General features: G+C 39.6%; 1 protein-coding gene across 1 annotated transcript in view; it reads left to right on the top strand.

Annotated features, from left to right (window-relative positions):
* Positions 1 to 2,951: 2,951 nt before the first annotated feature.
* PPP1R9A (protein phosphatase 1, regulatory subunit 9A) overlaps positions 2,952 to 27,326 on the top strand; it is a 59,762-nt gene continuing 35,387 nt past the window's right edge. Inside the window, exons 1-5 of the mRNA XM_010149832.1 lie at positions 2,952 to 3,029; positions 4,778 to 4,910; positions 5,413 to 5,533; positions 10,366 to 10,470; positions 23,312 to 23,447. Coding sequence (XP_010148134.1) covers positions 2,952 to 3,029; positions 4,778 to 4,910; positions 5,413 to 5,533; positions 10,366 to 10,470; positions 23,312 to 23,447 — 573 coding nt within the window. The remainder of the gene's footprint in view (positions 3,030 to 4,777; positions 4,911 to 5,412; positions 5,534 to 10,365; positions 10,471 to 23,311; positions 23,448 to 27,326) is intronic.

Raw genomic sequence — 27,326 nt, 5'->3', positions numbered from 1 at the left:
ATGTTGAAAGGCTGAGAGATTTGGGCTTGTTCAGCCTGGAGAAGAGAAGGCTCCGGGGAGACCTTATTGCAGCCTTCCAGTACCTGAAGGGGCCTACAAGAAAGCTGCGAGGGGACTTTTCACAAGGGCCTGTAATGACAGGACAAGGGGCAATGGGTTTAAATTGAAAGTGGGGAGGCTTAGATTAGATAACAGGAAGGAATTCTTCAAGGAAAGGGTGTTGAGGCACTGGAACAGGTTGCCCAGAGAAGCTGTGGATGCCCCATCCCTGGAAGTGTTCAAGGCCAGGCTGGATGAAGCTTTGAGCAACCTGGTCTAGTGGAAGGTGTCCCTGCCCATGGCAGGGGGCTTGGAACTAGATGATCTTTAAGGTCCCTTCCAACCCAAACCATTCCGTGATTCTACGAATATCCTCCTTCTTCCCCTAGTTAAAACACATGTTGAAGGCAGTGGGCAAGATAATATGACCAGTGTACAAAAGAACGTAAGTTAATGCCAGGTAGGAAACATACACTATTTTTATCTTGATGCATCAGTGATCGTACAGTCTCAGGCTGAATGCTTAGGTAAGATACTAGTTAAGGGTGGCATGACATATTTGGAGACATAATAATAAATGCATTCTCCACCAACAGTATCTTTAGTTCCCTTCTCGTGTGCAAATCTAAATATTCTAAACTAGGGAGAAAGATTTAAGAAGCCATCTTTTCTGTCTAATCGGGTTCAAGAAAGTTCATCCCAAACAAGAAATCAGTATATGATTTGAGGCTTTGAAAGAAAATTATCCTGAAGCATATCCAGTCACTTTGCAACAAACCTGAAACTGCGGCCACAATATACTAATGCCAGTCATTGAACAAAAGGAAAAGAATGGGTCCAGTTAACATGATGAAAATGAAATAAACGTACTCATTTTGTGACAGAATTTTTTCCTATACCTCACCCTAATCAAATCTTTGTCTTCAGCAAGCAATACTTACCTGCCTCTCTCACCATTCTTCAACAGCTAGTGGCTTAGCAAATGTGATGCCCATCTCAAGAAGGAGCACAAGGAGGGTCTGGGGAACTACAGGCCTGTCAGTCTGACCTTGGGGCCAGGGAAGCTTATGGAGCACGTCATCTTGGGTGCCATCATGTGGCACGTATGGAACAACAGGTGATCATGCCAAGTCAACATGGGTTTACGAACGGCGGGTCCTGCTTGACTAACCTCATCTCCTTCTGTGACAAGGTGACACGCTTAGTGGATGAGGGAAAGGCTGTGGATGTTGTCACCTAAGCTCTAGTAAAGACTTTGACACTGTTGCCCATAGCATTCTCCTGGAGAAACTGGCTGCTTATGGCTTGGATGGGCTCACTTTTTGCTGCGTAAAAAACTGGCTGGATGGCTGGGCCCAAAGAGTTGTGGCGAATGGAGTTAAATCTAGTTGACAGCTGGTCACAAGTGGTGTTCCCCCGGGCTCAGTACTGGGACCAGTCCTGTTCAATATCTTTATCAGTGATCTGGACAAGGAGATCGAATGCATCCTCAGTAAGTTTGCAGATGGCACCAAGTTAGGTGGGAGCAATGATCTGCCTGGGGGCAGGGAAGGCTCTGCAGAGGGATCTGGACAGGCTGGATCAGTGGGCCAAGGCCAACTGTATGAGGTTCAACAAGGCCAAGTGCTGGGTCCTGCACTTGGGTCACAGCAACCCCATGCAGCAAACTAGGCCTGGGGATGAGTGGCTGGAAAGCTGCGCAGCAGAAAAGGACTTGGGGGTGTTGGTTGACAGCTGGCTGAATATGACCCAGCAGTGTGCCAAGGTAGCCAAGGCGGCCAACACCATCCTGGCTTGTACCAGGAACAGTGTGGCCAGCAGGACTAGGGAAGTGATTGTCCACCTGTACTCGGCACTGGTAAGGCCACACCTCAAATACTGTGTTCATTTTTGGCCCCCTCGCTACAAGAAAGACATTGACTTTCTTTGAACATGGCCAGTGAAGGGCAACGGACTTGGTGAAGGGTCTGAAGAACAAGTCCTGTGAGGATTGGCTGAGCGAGCTGGGGTTGTTTAGCCTGGAAAAAGGGAGGCTGAGTGGAGACCTTATCACTCTCTACAGCTACCTGAAAGTAGGTTGCAGTGGGGTGGGTGTCACTTTTCTCCCAAGTGACAAGCAATAGGACAGGAAGAAATGGCCTCAAGTTGCACAAAGGCAGGTTCAGATTGGATATTAGGAAGAAATTCTTCACTGAAAGGGTTGTCAGGCGTTGGAATGTGCTGCCCAAGGAAGTGGTAGAGTCACCATCCCTGGAGGTGTTTAAAAGACACATGGACATGGTGCTCTGGGACATGGTTTACTGGACTTGGCATTGCTGGGTTAACAGTTGGACTTGATGATCTTAAAGGTCTTTTCCAACCTAAACGATTCTATGATTCTGTTTCTTTATCTCCATTTTGCTTTATAATATCCATCTGTGTATGAAATATAGGTCTCTCTCATCATGTTGATAAATGAGCAATCCAAACTAAACTCACAGCTGTTGTTTTTAACCTGTACTTGCTTGCATGACTGCTGTGTTTCGGAGCTGAAGGTTTGTGATCAGACCTTAGCTTATAGATGTTTAACTTGGTCTAGCTCAACTGATTGATCCTTACTTCGGTTGTTTTAGGAATGATGTTGGGTTTTGAGCCCTTAGTGAGAATAGTTGTCTTTGACAACAAACCAGAGAGAAGGTTGGCTGACAGGGTTGCTTACCCGCTGGCCTGTGGCAGGGCTTTTCTTTGCTGTGGACTGGGCTCTTCTGACTGGTTTGATCTGTTCTTGTGTCAGGGTAGAGGACACTCTTGTGTCCTGAGTTGTACTTCTCACAATCAAAGATAAATGGCGTGGCTTTCTGTCCCCTACCTGCTCCTTTCTGACTACATAGCGACTAGCATTGTTAGATGTACAGCTTGTTTTCTAGCTTGATATGGCCTACATAGAAAATGGTGTTCATGATTCTTCCTGTCTTCAAGTGTTTAGACCCACGGAGAAGCAGCAGGCAAGAGTATGTAATGTGAAGAAGGCTTTATCTTGTGTAAAAGAGGTCTGTGAAGCACATGGAGTAAGAAAAGACTTTTCAGAGCTCCTCTGTCAGGCTGTTAAGCAGGTATGGCTACCTGCCATTTTGTTTTGCATTTCAACTGGGAGTTCAGACACTCAGTGAGGTTAACAGCAGGTTAATAGGTTGTTCAAGGCCTTTAAAAGATAGCCCATGGAGATGTGATTATGGCATCCACAGGCAAAAGCTTAGGGAAGGAGTTGAAGGGGTTGACTGTTTGCACGGTTTCTCCTTTTGTGTGTTGCGTGGCCAGAACTTGCTCATAGATTTTGCATCTTATTTTAGACAAACCACATTGTTACATTTGCTTATGTTTATTTCTGTATCACTGTCTTTTCTGCTGGCTTATACATACTAAAGCAGCATAAAATGTGCAGCAGCACTGGGCAGCATTTAATATATGACTTGTGTTACTTAGTTTTGGTTGTATTTATGAAGGCTTCTTAGGAACATGGTTTAGTTCAAACACACTTTTTCTTGCATCAGTATCACTAAAAACCAATGTGAGAGCTTTGTGTCTTCTTGTAAAATATTTGTCACCTCAGTCTTCTTGGAAGAGGCAATTTATTAAGTGTTGTTACATCACATTGATGTAAAATACAGGAGTTAAAACTTCTGTAAAGTGACTAGTCTTTTCTGTTTCAACTGCTACTTTATATAAAGCAGGGAGGTTGTTTTGCAGTAGCTTTGTGGTAGCCATAACACAGTTACTATACTTAGGATAGTATTGAGTAGTATTTTTGTATTGCAATTTTAATATATTTACTATTGATGAGGATAGAGGAAGAGGAGACTGTTTTCCTTTGTTTGAAGCAATGAACGTGATACAGATGTGGGGCTGACATTCAGTAAAATTATTACCACTAATTATGTATATTCTTCCATTACTGCCAGATGTGGACAGCACACAAAACTGGCAAACTATGACCTCCAACATAGGAAAATATGCTTTTCCTAACTGTTTAAAGTTCCTGAAGGTCTGAATAATCTCTGATTGAAGGCAATGTTCATGTTGGAAGTGTGATGGAAAATAGCTTAAATAATATAATCAGGTTAATGCAGTTGTGTTAAATTACTGCTTTAGAGCTGAAATAAACCTGTAAACCTTGTTAGTTTAAAAAGTATCCATGGCTGTGTATATTGCTCTGCTAAAAATCTAATACGTCATCTGGAGCATAATCTCTAACCATATCCATAGGTGGCGTAAATGTAGGTTAGTAATCTTCAAGCCTAGCTTTGGTTACATGGATGCAAGCTGGAAGTTCATTACAAGAACAGTCTGAAACAGAGACTGTATGCAGATCTTAATTTCAGTGTATTTTGCTTTTTCCTGTTTGTGAATCTTTCTTTACTAAGAGTGCATGCTTAATGAGTTGAAATAAGTACTTTAAATATTGGCATGTATAGACCAAATTAGTCATTCAAGATCACCTTCTGCTTTTATAATCACAAACAAGAAAAATCAATCATTTATTCTCAATTGACTTTCACAGCCATAATTGTCCTTTACTTGAATGTAAAAGCCAAAATTTAAAACCCTGAAGTTTGAACGGAGGAAGATATACAGAAGAAACTTGTCTTTTAAAAACGTTTTCAAACTCTACAACTTCACAGGACAAAAGCAGTAGCTGTTTTCATAAGTTGGAAGTCTTTTTGGAGTAGGTAGTTGAGTGATTTTTGGTCTGTTTCCACAGGTTTTCAATACATATTCTAATGAAGACTATGACAGGAGAAATGATGAAGTTGATCCAGTGGCTGCATCAGCTGAATATGAACTCGAGAAGCGTGTGGAAAAGCTGGAGCTCTTCCCAGTTGAACTAGAAAAAGGTATGGAGTCTGTGTGCCATTTCCAGTTCCTGTGACACTGATCTGCAAGTCTGAGGAAGTTCACACATGCCAACAGACCCGATCAATTTCCTGAATCTGTTGTAGTCACCTTGGCTTTCTGAATTTCAAGAACTGTTTGATAAGGAATTAAAGAAGCAGTTCAGAGGCATGCAGTTCTTTATTTTCCTATAGGAATTGTTTTGTGTCACTGCATTACCCTAGGATTTTACACAGTGTTTTATGCTTTCATTCTCCACTGAAAGAGTAAAAATGCTTATTGTTGTTCTGAGCTCCTCATAAGGGTGAAGGTGATACAAGAGTGAAGGTGATATTTTTTGTGTGTATTTAAAATAGTAGAATAATAAAGTTTTTAAAAGGAAGCAGAAGGATGTTAATGTTTCTGACATGGAAAATCAAGAGGAAACAATCACACATGTTTATCTGCTAAATAGTATGTAGATGAAATGTAAGAAGTTTTTGCTTTCACTTTCTTTTTTCACAGATGAAGATGGACTTGGCATAAGCATTATTGGAATGGGAGTGGGAGCAGATGCAGGCCTTGAAAAACTGGGAATATTTGTCAAAACAGTAACAGAAGGTGGGGCAGCAGAAAGAGATGGAAGGTAAATTGGAAATCTTCCTAGCAGTAGTTACTATGAGTTATGATTTTTGTAGGGAGGAGTTGTTTGCTTAATGTATGTCATGATAACTTAAAGCTGTACAACTCAGACCTTGGTAAGGTGCAAATACCTGATGTGGTTATGAGAAGACATCAGTTTGGTGTACTGAGTTTAAACTGTTTAAGGAGAGCAGATTTGCTAAAGATGTGCGTTTTGTGACTACCTGAAAACCAGATGCTTTAGCATGCGTAAAGCTGGAGACTCCAGATTGAATGTAATAGTTTTCATTCATTCACCTTTGAAGGTAGTTTAGATTTTAAAGGTGTTGAGCTCTGACATGTTCTTCTGGCTTCATACCAGCTTTAAACAATCAGTACTTATGAGAAAGAATCCTGCTCAACATTGGATTAGGAAACTATATAGTGTATCTGAATGCTTGAACTGTTACAAAATACAGCTCCTTTCAAGTTTACTAACACAGGCTGTTACTTTATATTTATTATTATGTGTAGTCTTCTGCTCCAGAATTCAGTTTTCACCCCTACAGCACTGAAAGTACATTAATCAATTTGAATGGGAAGCTGTACCATAAATCTTGCCCACTAAACAAATGGACTGGTGTTTGTAGTCTTTATATGATAGTCATATAACACCTGGTTGCTTCTAGAATTGCTTACTTGGTATATGCAGGTTAAAGAATTCCTTTTGAACATGCAGTATTTCCTGTCCTATGGGGCAGAGTTATCTGGGTATTGCACAATACCTGCCACAGTAAGACCAGTGTTTCTCATTAAAAGTTAGAAAAACACTTTACTATGAAATCATGTACTAATGGAAAATATTCTTAACCATCTTCCAAACCATGTGATTTGTTGTTTTGTCCCAGTGCATACCCTTTGTAAATTTGCATGCAAATTAAACATTACTTATCTGATACATTAGCACTTAAGTCTACTTACATGCATTCTCTACTTCCGTTTTTAACCATTAGTGATCTGTTATATTAGTTACAAATAATTCCAAACACAAGTAAATAGAATAAGAATAAACTAAAAAGTTGATACTGTCTTTTAAAAAAATTATTGCAGTTATATGTTCCTTACTGGTGAACACCTGGAACTTTTAAGCCAGGCAAAAGGTTGTTCTGCTGTGGAAACCCCACACAAATGAAATCAGAGGCTCTACATGGCAGGGGTTGCAAAGTTTAATAACATTGCTCTGAAACTACTGAAGTATACCATCTTCCAGATTGGGCTTGCAGGTATCTTTACAGATCTTGGCAATAAGATACCAGGTTGGAGGCCAAGTACTGATTTATCATAGTCTTAAAATTATGAAAGGAAGTGAAGAAGCCGACACCCCAAGATACCATGACTTCATCCATTACTTTAAGTGAACGCTTTTCTGAAACGTATGTGTGAGCTCAGCCAGAAGGCATTAAGCTCGTGATTGGCATTCTGCGTTGCTCACTACTGCTCTATGATGATCTGTATTTTCTGTTCCTCTCATTATTTGCATGTTTGAGTGGGCTACAGAAGTTAATCTTCAATCACAATTCTCTCTCATTTCCCTAGACGGAATCTGAAAGGAGCTTCTCAACTCAGAAAAAATAATATCTTTCTTTGACCATTCTAATATTTGTGTTGGTTTTCAACTGGCTGAATGGTCAGTCAGCTGAGAAATATCCCTCTGATTTTCGCTTTGAGAGCCTGACTGATCATTCACTTAGGAAAGGGATATGTAATCCTCTCGGTCAGGAGCAGCCAGTTCTGTAATAAAGTGCATCAACTGTAAAGTATTCTGTTAACTTCATCTTTGTGAAAAGCCTGGTTAATCATTACCACTGATAGCAAAACAAAGTCTCCTAACAGAAAATAAAACTGTATTTCAGCAGTTGCATCAGATACTCTGAGTAACCGTGTAGCAATCTTCAAGCAGGCTCTTCTGAAACTACAGTTTGAAACATTACAGTATCTGTAGGGTAGCTCCCATCTTTTACTGAAAGAACCATCAAATCTTGATATAAAGTACTGGTCTCCCATGGAAACCTGAAATCTGTTCAGAGGGGTTTCGCAGTGACTGAGTGTCACTGGCTTGATTCATGTTGATGCAAACAAACAGGTAGTGTCCAGTTGTCATATCAAAAGGCATTGTATGGCAGTATTTAAGCAACGAGGGTGCTTGAGACCAATCCCAAGGCAAGCGTGTTGATAAGTAATAAGAGAGATTATTAATAGTGTGTAAAATATGAAATCAATCATTAGACTTAATATGAAGAATAAAATCTCCTGGATGAATTCATAGCTGCTTCTTTCAAATTATTGTGGTGATGACACGTTCACATTTTAAAGTATTTTGATAACATTGAGAACAACAGCTGAGAAACACACAGTTCTTAACTTGAGAGGTACTCTGAATGTTGTCTGCACAGGTTAAATTTTTCAGTTCATCAGACAGAGCAGCCATTATACAAGTAATTTGTTCAACTTAGGTTGGCTCACTTCTGTAGCTGCTACTTCAACACTTCATTCTGAAGTGCTGCTTCATATAGGCAAAGATTTAATCATGACCATTAGAAAATAATTGTCAGAAGAATTACCAGTTTCATTAATGATAACATCAGTTAAACCTCTACAATTCAGGCTCTACCAACCTGGACCTAATTTTTCGTTCAGGTTTGAAACGAGATTGGAGAGACAGAGGAAGCCTAGAGTTCCTAATGGAGGGGAAGGCTGCCCAGAGAACATGGCTGTGAGAATATTTTGCTGCAGATGGTGCCTGGGGTGGCTTGTTTGGGCAGTTAGGGCTAGGGTACAGATGCAGAGCTGCGGTGGAAGCTGGGCTCAAGAGGGGATGCCTGAGGAGGAGGAAGGCAGGCAGAAGGATATGGCTGTGAGAGTATTTTAGTGTGAGCAATATAGAATGTACACAGCAACAGGCAGAAAACTTCTTTTTAATTACATGTAATCATATAATTTAAATAACAATTAGTTTAATTGTATGCTTTTTGATATGTATGTATGCTTATATATCATTAAAATATATGTACATATAGGAAGAGAGGAGATTTGGAGAACAAGGGCTGTAAAAATAAGAGTTGGAAATTAATTTAGGAGCTGTACAAACAAGAAGGAGATACAAAATACGTCAGAAGGACAAATGGAATCAGACTGAATTGCAGTAGATCAAGATAGAGCCACTGACAAAGTTGCAGGCAACATTTCTCTAAACATGACATTTCATCACCTGAAGTACTGTAACTGCACGTCTGTACGAACACTGCCAGTCCGCTGCATACTGAAGTATGTAAAGTGTTGTAGCTAAACTGCCGTCAGAAAGGAATCTGTTCTTCCACCATTTAGTTTTCTGCCAAGAGGGTGACAGCTTCACACGCAGTGGGCACCAACTTCTTCAACTTTTTTCTTGGAACTCCTGTGGCCATGTGACTGTACCTCATGTTTGCTAAAGTAAAAAAAAAAAAAAAGAGAAAAAACATATTGTATGTCAATGCTGTAAAAAAAAAATATTAATGTGATTGGTGTATTTATTGAATGCTTCAGTGAAAATCAAAATAAAATTCTGAGAGTAAAATACCTGATATGATTTTCAAGACAGGAGTTACAGGCTGACATGAAGATAATTTTTTCAAGGTTTCTTACATACAGAAAGGAGAACAGTGACATTCTGTGGTGTGAGGCTGTCAAACAATGATTCTTGTATTTCTTAACCAGTGAAGTCCAAAGACCTGAAGATACTGCTTGAAAATCTCTAGAACTGCAGAGCATTGCCTCAGACTTGACAGAGAAATAAGTGTTCCAAGTTAAAATGATTCAGCCCTCTTTAGATGCCTCTGTTTTTCTTTGAAAAGAAGTTGTATCACTAAGATATCCTAAGACGTTAAATAGCTTAATTTGGGTATTTTCATATAATTTAAATAGGATTTTTTCATAGTTCTTTCCTCGTTCCTTTGTAAGCTGTATTGTTTGAATCAGTAGCATCTGTGTACGTACTTGAAAATGTCTCCCTTTCACTAGTTCAGAATGTGGTGAGGGTTTTTTTTTAATTTTGGAAACTATAGGACTTCGTGCATTTCTAGAGGACATTTTAGTATAGCTGTCCTCCTTCCAAGCATTTGTAATCCAGATGAGTCCAATGCCTGCTCTAGGGATTTCATAGCAGTGCTTGCTTCAGATAAAAGCAGCGTGGGTTTTTTTCTGCCTAACTTTTCCTGCATCAGTGTACCAACTGTAAATAGGTGTTTGATTTCAAAAAGAGTGTCCTCATTAGAACAGTCCAAGAACTTACTACTGTGTGCAGGAAGATCACACTTACGCTAGGAATTCATCTTTTTGGAGCAAGCTAGATGAAATGTTTTAAGAGAGTAGGTCACAACTATGTCGGATGCACAAGATCTTTTCTCCACAGATGAGCAGGTTGTTCTAGTTAAATATTGCATTTTTTTTCCATTAGCGTGAAATACCAGAGCTATGTCTTAAGCAAGATCAGCTTAGGAAAGAATTATATAAGAACAGTTCAAATATATCTCATTTAATTTAAGTCATATGAAAAATTCAAGCGTTTGTGTTGCTGTATTTATATACAAGGAAAGAGACCGGGTGATTGATGCTATTAATTGTAGTGGTAACTTTAAAGCTGGATTTATGAGATGCCTATATGCAAGGAATGATGATGATTTTTCATATATACCTCAGTCATTTTATGACTGAGCTTTTGTTAAAAATCAAACTAAAAAGATCTCTGTATGCTAAGTTTTGCTGAAAATTCACCAAGAATTCACACAGTTATTTATACTTTTTTCCCCCCCCCCCCAAAAGGATCCAAGTGAATGACCAAATCGTGGAAGTTGATGGCATCAGTCTGGTTGGTGTTACACAAAATTTTGCTGCAACTGTTCTTAGAAACACCAAAGGGAAAGTCAGGTGGGTATTTTAAAGAAAAAAATCGTGATCGAATGCTTAAGATTACCTGGTGTCTTTCACAGGAGTGTCAGTATACGCAGGTGTAATCAGAGTTTTTTGGCCTCTTTGTGCCTCCTCTGCTTTTATCACAAGACAGGGATGAGTTATGATATTACAGATTTTTGGTTTGGCCTAGTTTTTTTAAAATATGACCACTGAAACAAGCTGAAATTGCACACAGAAGATGACTCTTCACTGATGTAGATCTTCACGGACCTCAAACCGTTTGCATTAACTGGAAAGACGATGGTCATGGGTGTTGGTTAGGTGGAAACTGCTGTCACTGATCTCCTCTCTGCTCTTCCACTGGGCAGACTGGCCACGTTACTGCCCCAGGGTTGGAGGAGTAAGGCAGTGCGCACCCTGAGGCTCACAGATGCCTCCCCAGAGGAGAGAGTACTGGATGTAGTAGTGTTAACAGCTACTGAACTGAGGAGATGAACTTCTCGGTATTAATTCATTGAGCTACCTGAGTCCCTGCCTCATCTCTGGGGTTCTCTCTCTTCCTGTGCTGTGGTTCATTGAAAGGCATCATGATAAAAATCCATAAAACAAAAAATAGGCTAGGAAGTGTAACATAAATTGCAAAGAAAATTCTCAACTAATGTAAATGCAAGGCTGTAAAATGTTTGTAAATTAGTAAGAACAGTGTTTCCTGGTTTGCTATTTAAAAATCTATGCAGTGACATAGCTTTTCTGTTTAATAGCTTACTAATTTCAGTAAAGATTTAATTCTACAAAATAAATCCAAAGATATCTATGGCATATTGCAAAGCAACAGCCACTCTCTAGTCACCCTTTGGTTCTCTCTCAAAATCCTCTCGAGGGACTGCAGCTGAATTCTTTAATTAATGAATTCAGGGCTGACGACTTTTCAACCATGACTAAACTGCTGGTGGTAGTATGTGCAGTCCACCTCGGATGGTGGTTCTGTATGCTGCTGTGCACATTGCCACTGTAATTCCATAGCTGTTCCCACATGACGTTAAGGAATAATGTTGGGATATGAATTCTGCAAAGAATCTTGGGGGTGGTTGATCAAGGGTTTATTTGAAGGAGTTTTATTTAGGAAAAAAGTTATTATAAATCCTAGTGTAATTCCAGATTAATACATTTTTTGTGTCACATTTACAGTTTTAGCTATTTCTGCAGATACACATGCTGTGAGAGTTCCTACTGTAAAAATGACTATATACTTTAGTAGGTTTTTGCAGAGTTGGGACCTTCAAACAAAATCCTTATGACAGAGAAAAATATCTTCCTCTGTTCTGGTACACGAAACAAATGCCATGTATATTTTGTGTTTCATGTTTTAGCTCAAAAAAAAAAAAAGAAGAAAGAAAGCACTCACATAAAACACATGTATTATATACACTTAGAATTGGCTTAGTTTGTGTAATTATTATTGCATAAGTTAACGAATAGAATACTTGCTTCCATGGAAAAGTGCTGAGTTTGGAGGAAGGAAGAAACAACATGATTTTCACACAGAATGTTCCCAGAATCTTCTCTCAGACGTAAATTACAGTTGGACTGGTTGCAGACTAGACCCTTTTGTCATAGAACAGTGGCCTGCAAAAAGTGTTTCTTCATTGTTGTTGAGCTCACATTGTCAGTTGTACTACGTAGCCTCTGCACTGGGATCGTTCGCTTCTGACAGGCCTCATTTATCAAGGAGACACGTGAGCTTCTACATTTTTCCTTGTAAGTCTGCTTACAATACTGAGTTTTCGTGGGAAAAAATGTCACAACTAGATAAAACCCCCTCATAAAATAATATTAAATTAAAAGTAAAATTTAAAATACATTATGAGTTATAATATAAAATAATAAATAAAACATACATGAGAATCTGTATGGATACTGGCATACTGTGTGGTTAGCAGCATCTTACTAATGTATATGGCTAATTAGAGGAAAGGAATAGGTAGAATTTTTTTGCAACTCCCCCTATTTTTATTTAAATTAAAACTACATGGAAAAAAACTCAGAAAGGCTACTCTTCTGCTTTTCTTCTGCTTTATGCAGGCCAGCTGAGAAATGCATGGGGTGCTCTTCTGGTTTGTGGTAGGCTGGCAGGGAGATTTGACAAGACAGCTAAGCATTGTGTGGCACAGGCTCCTGCCTGGCTTCTGGTCAGGTCCTGGCCCATTGAGCTGTCTGATACTCTGCTGGCACTGGGGAACTGTATTGGGTTTAGCTACTCACAATCAGACATGGTTCCAAAAAGCTGGTTTTTTGGAGATAGAGATTTCAGGATGCTTGAAGTTTGGCTTCATTTTAGGTTTAAACATTTGCTTGTAAAGTCAGTGAGAGCTAATATTGATCAATTTAGATATGAAAGAAAATGATGGGTTTTTATCTTGTTGTTTTTCTTTTGCTGTAAGGGCCCTGCCTGCAACGGTTTTGTGGGGAGAACAATTGTTTTCCAACAGATCTTCTTTTCCACACACACCTGTGTTAGAGCTGGAGTGGAGAAATACCTTGTCTCCACCCTCTGTAGCACACTGTGCTCACTTCTGTACCTGAACTGCTCCAGAACCTTGGGGACAACATAGGAGGATCTTCTGGGACTCAATCCGTCATTGCCCCCAGCCCTCGGCTCCTTGCCTGTTGGCAGTGCAGGGAGCGGTGCTGCTGACCTTTGAGTGCACTGTTCCTGTGGCAGCTGCCATTAATGATCTGTGTCACTGTGGGGAGGCAGGAGCACTGGAAAAGGTTGTTGCTATATAAATACCTTCTGCCGTTCCTGCGGCGGGTGTCCCAGCTGAACTACAAGTGTGTAGGCAATGCACAGTCACACACCCTGCGTGATGCAAGGCAAGGCAACTTCATGAATCCTTCCTTCACAGGGGAAACCTCATACTTACTCGCCTGTCTGCTATTTAATGGTGCCAGCTTTATGGATTTTATAGAACTGCTTTAATAAGCACAGTTATTGTTGTAATCATAGCATAAACTGTGTGTACCTTTCTTCTGCCTGTACACACGGAGATTGGGGTGTGTTTCAGTGGCATTACATACACACAGTTGTTTTGTCCTTACTCTAGTCAAAGTGCATGCTAGTTTTTGTAGCAGGGTTTATTATGTGAGATAAGTTGCAAAGAAGGGACATTCCTGAACAGAATGACACTAAACCTACTCCTTAATTCTTTGCAATAAATGTAGTCAATACCTCTCCAGGGAGCTTCCATAATACCAATACTTAGTGATTTATTTTTCTCCTTTGAGCCTTCTGAACACTTTGAATGATCCTGACAGTGGAAGTCGTTGACCTAGAATAGATTTTTGTAATGTTTCTGCCAGAAAAATGTATCCAGACTGTCTGTAGCTGACATAGTAAAGAATCCATGAAAATGAAGACGTGGCTTTCACCTTTTGAACTATTGTAGGTGAGGGTGAGAGGAGGGGAAAGAAGAGCAAATGTAAGTAACTGTGACTATTTTATCCATTGTTTGAAGCATTGGACTATTCAGAAGAGTAGCTGTACCATAATGGAAGATCATTGACCCAACCATTTTGGCCTCTCCAATGATAATAAATTCAATTATTCTTTCTTATAATGTTTTATAGGAAGATAATCAGCACCCACCAGATGTACTCTGGTAGCCTATGAGACAAAGGAAAGAGAGGGAATTCTTCCATAATCCCAGCTGGCAATCAGATTCTGTTTTTAGGAATGAGAATTAGTGTCCTCGTGACTCTAATCTGGCAAATACAACTATGAATGGTATTTCAGTAGATGTAAATATCAAGTCTTCTTTATATTTTTGCTTAACTATTTAGTTTACTAATATCTCGTATTAGCGGATTTCAGAATTTATTATATACAGTGGGGATTTTCCTTTGAAATGTGTGTTGTTTTTCAATATTGTTGAGTGTTGCCCTGCTCAGAAATTAATGGATCACTCAGAGGGCAGTGCCAGACTAATACCACTAATTGTTCTGTACTGCTTCTGACCCCATTTAGGATGTAATCCATCAGCTTGAAGTTTGTGAGTGGTGCCTACAATTATAAAAGATAGGGTAAAGAGGCAGCTTGACAGTGGGAATCCTATCCTGTCATGGTTTCTCCTGTGTTATTTTGCTTGCAGTCTCCTCATGGACTGTGGTGCTTAGTAGCAGACCTGAAGTTCTTTGAAGTTGCTTAAGAGATGCTGAACCTCTGTGACCCCATTCTGTTCTTCATCATAACGAAAAGGTGCTAGGGGACCCCAGTGTCTTCCCCAGAGAAAGTTCGCTTGGAGAATTGTAGGCCTCCAGGGAATTTAATTTTTTTTATTATTGCTTTCCTCTGAAAGGTTTCTTTTAAGGAGGTTAACCAAATTCACTGTTTTACTGGAGAAGCAAGTTTTAAATTCTGTGTCTCCTTTCCGTATCCTGTCCTATGAATGTGACTAAGCATTTTCTCAGCTTTCCAAACTGTTGCTAGGCACTGAGCAAATGCTCTCTTGGTGCTTTCTGAGTCAGTTCTTGAGTTTACAGGAAACCACACAGTACCTGTGCAAAACCTGTTTGGTTTGTCATGATTTGCACCACCTTGAAAGTCATTAATTACATCAATTCTAACCTACCAGTTTTTGTTTAATTAAATTCTGCTGAAATGCTTCAAAGTTTCCCATCTTAATAAAGAATCTAAATAATTACTTAGCAAATTTTGTCATGTTTAATTAATCTTCTAGCTCATTGAGGAGTAGGTTCTAACAATAGCTGTGTAACTATCAAACCCTGGGGCTTTACACTATTAACTGTTGTATGTTCTAATAGAGAATCATTTACTACTATTTTGTGTTTTTTCTTATCTGGACAGTTTTAATTCAAAGCAGAGGTTTGTCTCAACTCCCACTCCACAGTTCGCACCCTAATTTCTTTATCTCTTACTGTACTGCAAATCCAGTCTTTCAGACAAAAATGAAGTTTTTACTTTTCTTTTAAATAGCTCTTACACGAGGAGCAGTCAGAACAAAAAGTGAAAATATTCGCTTCTGAGTTAACACCAACTTGATATGTCATTTATTCCTTCTTTAGCTAATTCCTCACCCCATCTTGAGCTTTTTTTTTTTTCTAGAAAGTACACCATCTCGAAACATAGTATTTGTATCCTACTGTTGTTTTTGTTTCACATCACAACATCTGGGAAGATGATTTATACAGTTGTGTCTTTGCGAGCACTGAGACAGTGTAGAGGACAGATGAAGTCAACCACAGGATCTAGCCAGCAGCGGTATTCCCCGGTGGGAATGCTGTTTGCTCACAGTAACAGTGGACAGCATCGCTTTATTTTTGTGACTCCTTCCCTTAGATAATCATCATCTCTTCTTCCAGCATGCATGCCTATGCAGATTTTCTCCTGCTCCTTCTTGCTTTTCCTTGCTATGCTCTTATCCTATGAAACAGCTGTGTGCTTTAAACATTTGCAGACATTCTCCATACTGCAGATCCTTTTTTTTTTTTCTTTTTTTTTTAGCTAGCTGTTTTTTGTAACTCTTTCGAAGTCCAAGATACTATGTTGTGGAAGCTCCCACCTGGTTTTGGTGCACTTTGATTAATGTGATACAACATTGTGAATATATAGGCGTGCAAGGCAAAAATACGTTGCACGATAACTCGCCAAGGCACAGGGATGGTGCTGTGGGAGCATTTAGCTACCCTTGGACTGTGCTATGAGAGTGGTCCAGCTTGCCTTGAATCTGGATCACCTAGTCATCCAGATGTAAGACATGGTCTGAACTCAGCAAGTTACTTGTGCCCCATCTGCATTTTCTTCCTAAATTTCCTTCCTATGGATGCTCGTGAGGGAGGGCAGATCTCGCCTCAAAGTGCAGTCAGGTTTTAGGAGCATTCCCAGGTAGCACTCGTACCCTTTGAATAGAGCTGATGTATGTGCTTCTCTTGCATTCGGGTATGTTAAAGCATAGAATTACAAATGTGTTTCTTTGAGCTGGCCATACCTAGAAGAATTGTGTGGTGCTATGGAGAATCCTGATTAAATGATCATCATGTAATCAAAGAAACCTTTTATGCAAGCATTGTGTTGGTACACTGTCAGGCTGTCTGGAAGAGATTCTCTACCTGCGCTCTCAGAAGAGCAGAGCAATGTAAGGAACAGATCCTGGAAGGATGCCAGAACATTGAAACCCTTGGCTAATTTTGAAGTACTCTTGAATAAAGCTAATGTGTCAGTGAGACCCTAGACTAGAATTGATTACTGTGTGAATAACTAGTCTAAGTGCATTAATATTGGTGTGTGGTTTTTTACATGAGTTCTTAATTGTCTGACTCGACACCCATTTAGTGTTGATAGGAGTGTAGCTTATTAGGGGTTTGTATCCAAGATGCTGTGGAGAGACTGCCGAGGCTTTTCTAGAACTTAAGCAATTACTTTGCTTCTCATCCAGCAGCAACAATGCTGCTGAGGAAGACCCTGAGTATGTCTCTGAAAAATAGCCATGAGCAGGTTGGAAGATTTGAGTAAGAATTAGAGACTGAGATAACAAAAGCAACCCTGTGTCTGCTACAGGCTGCCCAATCAAGGGGAGCCTATAGATTTTAATTGCTTCTCTATTCTGCTCTGCTGAGACCACACCTGCAGTACTGCATCCAGCTCTGGTGCCCTCGGCACGGGAAAGACGTGGACCTGTTGAAGTGGGTCTGGAGGAGGGCCACAAAAATCATCAGAGAGCTGGAGCACCTCTTCATACTATAAAGAGAGTCTGAGAGAGTTGAGGTTGTTCAGCCTGGAGAAGGCTCCAGGGAGACCTTATAGCAGCCTTCCAGTTCTTAAAAGGGGCTTATAAGAAAGATGGGGACAAACTTGTCAGCGGGGCCTGTTGCAATAGGACAAGGGGCAACTAAAAGGGGTAGATTTAGACTAGATAGAAGGAATAAATTTTTTACAGCGAGGGTGGTGAAGCACTAGAACATGTTGCCCAGAGACGTGGTAGATGGCCCATCCCTGGAAACATTCAAGGTCAGGTAGGACAGAGCTCTGAGCATTCCTATGTAGTTGAAGATGTCCCTGTTCATTGCAGAGAGGTTGGACTAGGTGACCCATAAAGGTCCCTTCCAACCCAAACTATTCTGTGATTCTGTATCACGAGCTAGGGTCCCCTGCATCTGTCCTGAATGCTGACTGGGAAAAAGGACATCCATGTTGGCTCCAGTCACCGATAAGTTGGAGTCCTGCTGTCTGTGGTAAAATTCAGGGTAGAGCACATAACTTGCTTCATCCTGGTTCTGGGGACAGGGATGGAGGCTACAGAAGTTCTGCACCGCGGGTTTTCAGCTCTCTCTCTAGGCTCTTCAGAAGCTCTTCCCCAGAGTTTGCATTTCTGTGCTGGCTTTACATAGCCAGCATCCTGCATTGGGCATTACAGATTGCCCTGTCAGATGTTTATGTGAATTATATAACTTTATTGCCCCTTCCATCTACTGATGGTGGTTACTTCCTCATATTACTCTGGGTGCTGGTCTCCAGGCAGAGCTGTTTACTTGTTTATGATAGTTTTGGGTCACTACCATCACTAATCTCCAGGCAAACCTTGTTTACTTCCTTCTGCCGATCACCCTCAATTCCTCTTGGTTATCAGCTAATAGCTTTAAAGATTGCTGTGCACACACGTGTCTGTGCTGTGAGGGAGGATTGTGTGGATTACAGACATAAGACAGAAGGCACGGTTAGCAGGTTTGCGGATGAGGTTAGATAGGCTAACAGACAGGGCTGCTCTTCAGAGAGACCTCAGCAGGCGGGAGAAGCCTCAGTGAAGCAAAGGCAAATGAGTCCTGCATCTGGAGCAGTGTAGCCCTGTGCGACACTGTAAGCTAGAGAGCAGCTGTGCAGGAAGCACCCTGGGAAGAGGTGGAAAGAACATCCTCAGTCCAAAGAAAAGAATGAGATGGCAGGCATCTTTCTGTTGTCTCAGCTACCTTCCAGAAGCTAAAAAGGGTGAACCCAAATTCTTGGTAATCTCAATACAGGGGCAAGATAAAAGTCAGTGAACAGCAGTTGCAGCAAGGGAAATTCCGACTAGAAACCTTTACTGGGAAGTTTTTCAAACACTGGAACAGGTTGCATCTCATCATTTAAAACTGATGAAGGCCATGACAAAGCTGGCCTTGCTTTGAAGTGGGGAGCTTAGGGTGAACCAGAGCTTCCTTCCAAACAAAATTAGTCAATGTTAAAAGGAGTCTTTAAGACTCATGAGTTTCAGATCATTTTATCTGGACAAGTGTAATGGAAGCTCATAGGTTGTGAATTCCGTATGTCCAGTCAGTAATCTCGGTGTTTAAGGCTGCCGTCTTCTAAGAGAGCTTGATGTTGTTCATGAAAACCGGACAAGCTCCAGCTCGCGCTGCTGTAGCTAAATAAAACTGCCTTCTTACAGGGTTCACACCACTTTTAGCACTTTGGATTAATTATATGGCTATTATTCTAATGGAACCAGCCAGAGTAGGTAATTGAAGACATCTTGAAATAAATTAGATAAATGGTAGCAGAAGCAGCTTTGTGCTTTAAAGCTCAGAGGAAATCCATTTTTAAAATCCAACCGTAAAACTCCCCCAAATACAATGAAATTTACACTTTATTAACCAAACTGTATTTGAGAAAAGATTAGAAGAAAAAAATTGTGAATCCTGTTGCAGAAAAAAAACCCTTACTCTGTTTCTTAGAATGAGACTGATGTATTCCTACTAGATTTTTGTTGAATTTAGGGAATCCATGCTAAATTATTTTTAACAGAGAACTTAATGCCTGCAGTATTTTTAGGAGACATCATCTACTCATGTCACTAAAAATCCATGCTCCTTCAAAATGGAAATATTTTTAATTTAATCAGTTTTAATGTTTCTGGTTCCCATGATTGGTTAAAAAAAAAATCAATAAATTATTTTTTATTATTTCAAGAAGCACAGGTTTGGAGATCTTCATTTGATAAAAGCTGGAAATATGCATAAAGCCATATATCAAGTGTGCTTTAAAATCATTAAATCATGACTGGGTTGCAGGAGATGTAGGAGTTGCTGCCAGTTTCAGTAGAAAGCTTTTCTTAACCACCACTACTGTAGTCTTAATTTTCAATTTATCAAGGTATTGAATCATAGAATCATAGAATGGTTAGGGTTGGAAAGGACCTTAAAGATCATCTAGTTCCAACCCCCCTGCCATGGGCAGGGACACCTTCCACTAGACCAGGTTGCTCAAAGCCACATCCAGCCTGGCCTTTAAGACATCCAGGGATGGGGCATCCACAACATCTCTGGGCAACCTGTTCCAGTGCCTCACCCCCCTCTCTGTGAAGAATTTCTTCCTGACATCTAACCTAAACCTCCCTGATTTCAATTTATATCCATTACCCCTTGTCCTATCACTACAGGCTCTTGTAAAAAGTCCTCTCCCAGCACCCTTGTAGGCCCCCTTCAGATACTGGAAAGCTGCAGAAATTCTTTTTAGATCTTCTTAAATCCATGATAGAGTCAAATATTAATTATATTCCTAGCTCTGTCCCTGTTTATTTTGAACAAAATGAAAGAATATTTCACAGCTCGTAATTCAGCTATATTGTGTATAACTGAATATCAAGGTCAGTTAATGCCCTGCTTCTCTGTGATGTGCTCTCCTCTCTCTTTCTTTCTTTGCTGACATCAGAAATAATCAGTAATGGTGTAAGATTTAGTACAGCGATGGCTTGTAGTACAGCATCACAGATTTACTGGATGTTATTTTGCAGTTGCTGGCTTTAATAATTAAGGGGACTATTACCTTGATGAGGTTTAAAGGCTTTAAAACTCTCAATTGTCTCATATCCAGAAATACAACCAGCTGCTTAAATATATTAGTTTTGAGAGAATTTATATGTTTTTGTTATAATACTTTTGGCCCTTGAGACTAATTAATCAAGTCTGAAATGCATGTGCCTAATTTTGGTGAGGCAGAGTGATGCGAAATACACAATTAGCCACTTTGTTGAAGTATGCATATTATGGTTCAGTGACTAATTTTCTGGTCAGTGAATCACAGCCTTATGTCTCTTTTTCGTATTTAAACACTTCAGATTATGATAGTTCTTGTATTTAAAGCCATTCTAGGCATAAAGATCTAATTCATGCTTGGCATTTTAATAACTGTATCTGCTTCAAAATTTTCTAAGAGAGAAATATTTATTCATAACTCTAAATTTATAATTTATGGCTTATTTTAGCTACAAGTTAAGCATAATTATATGTAACATGGTATTCTTAAGGTCACAGAATGTAACATTACAAAAGGTTTGGTTTCGTTTGTAAAAACTAATTGTTGGTAGCATGGTGTTCCATTTTACAAATTTACAATTCTTTATCTAGAATTGACACCAGTCGTAGATTTAATGCTTCTAAATGTTTGTTTTCAGATACTTTGGAAATGTCTCACTTTAAAGCATTAAATTGTAGGAAAAGAAAACATTCCTTGCGTATTTCTATTTTGGAAAACGTTTGCTTTAAACTTTGTCATCTCTTTGAGGCTTTTATTCATGCATCATCTAACAGATTCAGGTATCATTGAGGAACTTCATTTTAATATATGATTCAAGCCTTGAAAATCACATCACTATAAACTATGAGTGGCTTTAGCATGAGAAGAAAAATTAAATTAATAAGCTTTTACATTTTTACATCCTACCTAAACTTGTTTGTCTGTATGAACATATTATTGGATTGCAATCTAACGTGTCAGTACCATTCTTAAATAATCAGTTACCGGACTTCAGATGCATTACATATTGTCTGTTCTAGGTTTTCAGTGTACAAAAATGATTGTATGAAGTATTTCGAGTCTCTTATTTTCCAAAGGAGGTGAATTATCATGCTCAAGGAAACAGGGAATACGATATTTGTATCACTTTGTGGGTTCAATACCACGTTGTTGATCTCCCTCATGTGTTTACAAGAGTGATGCTCTCTCTACTGTGTATAAATAATACACTCATGCATACTGTTGCTTAAGATGTTTGTTTAAAATAGAAAGGGTTTTTTTCCATATTTTCTTTTAATTTGTTTATACGTTAGAGGAGACAAATATGTAGCAAATACAGGTTGAATCCCTTTTTTACTTCATGTAGTAATATCAAAAGTTCATTGTTCCTCCCAATTGAGGCTGAAAACATGGCTGGTTTAGTCTTTGTAATACTTGGCTCTAAAATTAAAATTCAGAGGAAACAGGATCCGACTATGAGTCAGTATGCGGAACAGATGAAGTATAGGGGCCATGAAGAAACACTCTTTTTCTCTGAGCCCAAGGTCTTTGTCGTTACTGAGAACCAATGTCATATTTCATAACAGTAGGATGTGAGTGCCAGGCTGAGATCCGTTTTGATCAGGATTAAGATGATAATGTTATTTCCTTGATTTTTTTTCTAGTTTCTGTAGTATTTGTTCTGTATTTTCTATAAATGTTTTTAAACTAAGACGCTTGCAAATTATTTTCAGAGCACCTTGTGTCATTATTTCAAAGGGAGTCACTCTTTCTCACCTTTCTTATCCTTTTGGAATTAATTACTGACTTGGATATTTTGATGATGTTGAAATAATCTCCAAATTGTATTCCTTTCCACAGCGCCTGACTTCACAGATTCTGACAAATTGTTTGGCATAGGTAATGGACTCGGAGTCATTCACTCATGGGAAGCTGGCTTACACATGGATGCCAAGTTCCAAATGAGTTTAACAGTGATAGGCAGTAATAATGACAATTTTCTTACATGGGATATAATGCACGTTTCTACTTCTCATTGCAATAGGAAATGAAATTCATCATTTCAGCCAAATGTTGTGGAAACAAATAATATACATATGCAGTATCTCAGTGTCACCTGATTGTGCTTTTCAACTCTGCATAATGCTTTTTTTCACCTGTAATTACCTAATTGTTTTTCTAGCCTGCTAAGAAGATACTTCTTCAGCTTGACATCTTTAAATTGTGTAGTTTACAGTGTGTTGGTACTGTATAATGGTTGTTTTGCTATAGATAGCAAAATATCTAATTACAGTTATGCCACCATGCTGAGAAAAAGTGTTAAGATCCAAGCTAATTCTGAATTTCAGTTGCTGAAAGCAAGATTGGGAAGCAATCTCATAAGGCTCAACCAAGAAAGAGGCACTTCCCTTGTCTTTTGTTAAGCCAAAGAAATGGGCTGCCAGTGTTCAGCAATAGCTGACAGTGGAGAAAAATGCTCCTTAGCAACAGAAATTCATCTATTAAAAGAACGATTTAAATACAGCTTAAAATTAGGGAAGAAGTGTCTGTCAGATTTAAAAATGTGGAAATATAGACGAGAGGAAGCCAAATGTAAAAGCTCAGAAATATCTTCCAAGTGAAGGTGGAGAGAGAAGTTACTCTGGTGCGTGTTCCTTTCAGTGTGAGCTGCCAGAAGTGTGTCTGTGCTGTTCCCGTGCATCTGGTCTTCTGTCGACTTCTGGGAAGTACATTGCTCTAAAGGGAATGGAGGGGGTGATATGTTTTTTAAAAATTGCCCTGCTCTAGGTCTGTGTCCGTAAAGTTCAAACTCAGAAGTTTTTTTACTGAAATTTGGAGTGAAGGCTTTGGTGGTCACTTCTTTCCCCCTTCTGTAAATACTGTCGTGGTCTGATCACTCCTGGTCTTGCACACAGCGCTCTTCTGGCAAGCGTCATCCACAGAACACATTTCAAACACTCGCAGCCATGTGTCTTTGGAGAAGAAGGCTGCCGTCTATACAAGGCATAGCTAAAACCCTAGAACTTTGGTACAACAATAGTAGTAATATTCTTTCACTGATGTTTTGTATAGGTTTGTAATTGGACGAGAAAAGCCGGGACAAGTGAGTGAGGTTGCGCAGCTGATTAGCCAAACTCTAGAGCAAGAACGCCGCCAGAGAGAGCTGCTGGAGCAGCATTATGCACAGTATGATGCAGACGATGATGAGGTAACAGACCGTCCAGCGTTTCACTAGTTGGTGTTCTTTAATGTTCTGTTTTCTGTTCCTAATTCCTCCTTTTTAATTGTCACCCAGAGGTCAGCTTCTGGCCCTCTCCATTACCTCTGCAGCTGATTACTACAGATTTTCATGATGAATCTTATTTGAAAAACAAAGTTAGTGAAAAGCTTTTCAACATGGATTTAAAATATTTATTTTGTTCCAGAAGAGCAAATACCAAATTAGTTGATGCTTCTGTAATCATTGCTCTTCCTCTGAAAGCATATGCTTTCCGGAAAAGAGGGGGTAAGGTTGGTTTGCTTGTGCACTGACACATCAGTTTTTTGTGAAAACTGGTAAAAGTTGCCTTCTAACTTCTAGGGAGTTGAGGAAGTTTTAGACTTCCTGATATTTTCCTGGCAGAATTGATGTTGTTCTTAATTCAGAACATTAAAAAATTTTCTGAAAATTCCAGCTAAGACTCTTCCTTCCACACACTGCTTTTTGTTTCTATGTGAACAGATATTCCACAGGCTAGAGAATTCATTTACCTTGTCTCAAGTGTGTATCATCTGATGTTCGCAGTTAGTGCCCGATGTCCCATTACAAAGGTTTGGAACCATCAATTTCCTGCAGTAAATTTTCCATTATCTCTTTCATTCTCTTAAAATTTACCAAGATGTTGACAAAGATTAACAAGAGAGTTCTTTCAGAGACTAGTGTCTGTGTTACTTCCTAAATCAGTTGCTGGGTTAAGGTAAAAGGCAGTTGTTGTAACAAGCCGCTTCCACGTAGCCCAAGCGTATCACCTTCATCTCATATTATCTTGAATAATGTTATTTGAAATACCAGACTCGATGTATTAGTCTGTTTTCATCCTGGACCAGGTTTTTTATTTTATTTGTGGAAGAAGGTGATAGAGAAGTGGAGATCAAGAATACATGCTATGCATTTACTTCAGTTTAGTTTTCCTTTAGGTACTGAGACAAGGCTTCTTAACAGTGAAATAGAGAAAAAAAATACTCCTCAGGTAAAATCAGGATACACTTGGATGTTGAAACACAAAGTTAAACTAGCAATAGGTCAGAACAATCTAAGTGTCCCAGAAGACTAAGTAAAAATCCTGTCTATCCCCAGTGATGCTTTCACTGGCTTTGATTTCCACTGATATTAAAAATAAAAATACTTTTATATGTTTTAGGCTGAATCCTGTCTTAGGTGCGTATTTAACACATAAATAAAAGTGGTACTTGTCTGTATTGGCAATGCGTATGTATGTCTGCGTGTGCAAGACCATGAGGGCTAGAAAATCTATATCCCCTCTGTTCCCTCCCGAAACTATTCCATAAACATGTGAGTCTGCTAAGTTCTGTTTAGTCTAGAAATAAAATTCAAGATCTTGTTTAATTTCTTGAAGGAACTCTGTCATCTCCTCAAAAACAAAAAAGAGACCACTCCCTCTAGCCTTTGAAACAAGAGACTTCTCACAGCTCATCTTAGCATGCTGCAGACATCAGGGTTTGAAGAGCTGTGACATCCTTTTATGATAAACATAGTCTGATAGCTTTCATATTGACAGGAGAGGGGTGTCCTAAACAATGTTCAAATCCTTCACACTGTGTACTCACACATAGAGGGATCTGTGGCTGAAGGCTGCACATGTGATGATAAATTGATGATTTACACCTTTTACCTTTGCATCCACCTGCAAAAAGTCTCAAAGGTTTATGTTGCTTGCCTTCATGCAGCACACAGATGTCGTAACTCAAGATCTGGCAATCAAGAAAATGTTGTTAAAAACCATGTAGTTCAGTATTGATCCTGGTAGTGCCTCGGCCTTCAGTAGGGATTGTTGCTGTGCTGATAGTGACACTTTTGTACGGATGACCATGCAGCTGTTCCTCAGCACAATCGTGAAAGAGGACAGGGCCGAGTAGGTATCAGATACTTTTTGTGATGTGTCTTGTCCTTGCAATTCAGGGGTTACAAACTTTTAAGCCCCATTCACTGAGTACATTACTAAGACAAAACATACTAAATGCACAAGATGTTTTCTATTGGTAGTGCCTTTGGATAATAGAGAGAAAATAAGGTAGGGCAAGTAATTAACAGAGTTCAAGGTGTCTTTTCTTGTCATAGCACTGCATTGAGGAGGATGACCACCTCTGTGGCCATGGCATGTGCTTTTTTGGTCATTAGTGTTTGCAGTGCAAATGGGGGTTTTTATGCGGTATGTGAGGAAAGGAGGAGGAAGAAAGGAAAAGACATCTACCAAGGAGATCCAGAGTATCGTCAAAGATCTCTTTAGGAAGGAGAACGAATTAGGCTTCGGAACAGATGCAGTACTTCAGTTCTCAAAAACTACATTGGGAACATTGAGGATCATAGAATCATAGAATGGTTTGGGTTGGAAGGGACCTTAAAGATCACCTAGTTCCACCCCCCCTGCCTTGGGCAGGGACACCTTCCACTAGACCAGGTTGCTCAAAGCCACATCCAGCCTGGCCTTGAAGACATCCAGGGAGGGGGCATCCACAATCATACCCATTTCCTACTGGATGCCATATATATATTTGAGAGGGAGGTGTTAAACCTTATTCTCAATAGATGGCTGGTTGTAGTTACCAAATTATGCAATGAGGCATGTTCCCTTTCTTAATTAACAGGTTAATCAGAAGAAGATTTAATTGGGAACATGCAGTAATCCTGAATATTTTAAATTTTTTTGTCACCTGATACTGCCATCTAAGTAAACTCACATGACTTGCACCATTCCCAGGCAACTGACGTGATGGAACCTGTGATCTAATGCACATTAGACACAGTCCAGAGACATTTTTGGTCACCACAAGCACTTCTGCTCCATTTACTGTCAAATACAGGTTTTACTACTTAGAGCTGACCTTGCTCTGTGAGGGCAAATGTGGTTGGATTTATGTTGCTGTATGCCAGACACCACTGCTAGCCCTGCATTCATTGGCTCTGGTAAGCAGGGCATCTTTTGGGCAACAAAATCTGAATTTACACTGTCTGAATGAATATTCACAAATGTACCAAAAATCTTACCCTTTCAAGTTCATTTCCTCAAACTGATAGTGATTCTAACTGCATGAAGTTCAGGAATATTTGTATTGCCAGCTTAGGGACTTCCGTGCTGAGGTGACACAGAAATATGCAGGAACTACTCAGTCTCAGAGCTATCAAACTGTTCTATTAATTTTCATGTAGTTCTTAAAAATATGGTAACATGGATCTCCAGCTACAATGCTGCATGAATAAACAAGAAATTATCTTTATTCAACTCTCCATTGAGGCTGTCAAAATCGGAGCCTCAGAAACTTTACCACAAAGACAGCAATAACTTAGCAGGTTTCCGGAGCAGGAAATCAGTGATCTGTGTTTGACTCCTGGAGTCACTGCACATGACTTTGTTTGGTAGAGCTGGTCAGATCACAGGAAGAGAATGTGTGCCAGCAATGTGGAAGTCCTGGTCTTTTATCTTGCCGTGCCACCAGCTGGCTGGATTTCCTCTGGTTTGAAACTTAGGACAGTCTTCGTCATAGATCAAGCACCATCTAGCTATTTTAGAAGAATCTGAGTTCTTGAAAATAGCAGCAGTATTGAGACAATTTTGTCTTCTGCCATCCAGTGTGCACTGGACTTGAGGTAGATGCTAAATTAGAGAGATGCTTGTTAGCCTGCTCTAACTCCTCATTCCATCGCCTTGCAGGAATGTTACATGACAGTTACTTGTTGGGGAAGATTCACACTAATACACGTAGTGTTTCCAAATGATACATCATTTACTATATAAGTAAATCTGAAATAAATATCAATTACTGTGTAAATGCCCTGCATCCCTGCACTGCAGAATCTGTGGTTATCACA

The sequence above is a fragment of the Eurypyga helias genome, unplaced genomic scaffold (assembly GCF_000690775.1).
Source record: "Eurypyga helias isolate BGI_N326 unplaced genomic scaffold, ASM69077v1 scaffold14784, whole genome shotgun sequence".
In the NCBI taxonomy this organism is placed as follows: Eukaryota; Metazoa; Chordata; class Aves; order Eurypygiformes; family Eurypygidae; genus Eurypyga; species Eurypyga helias.
Note: the sequence above shows the minus strand (reverse complement) of the source record. Positions and strands in the feature narration are given on the sequence as shown.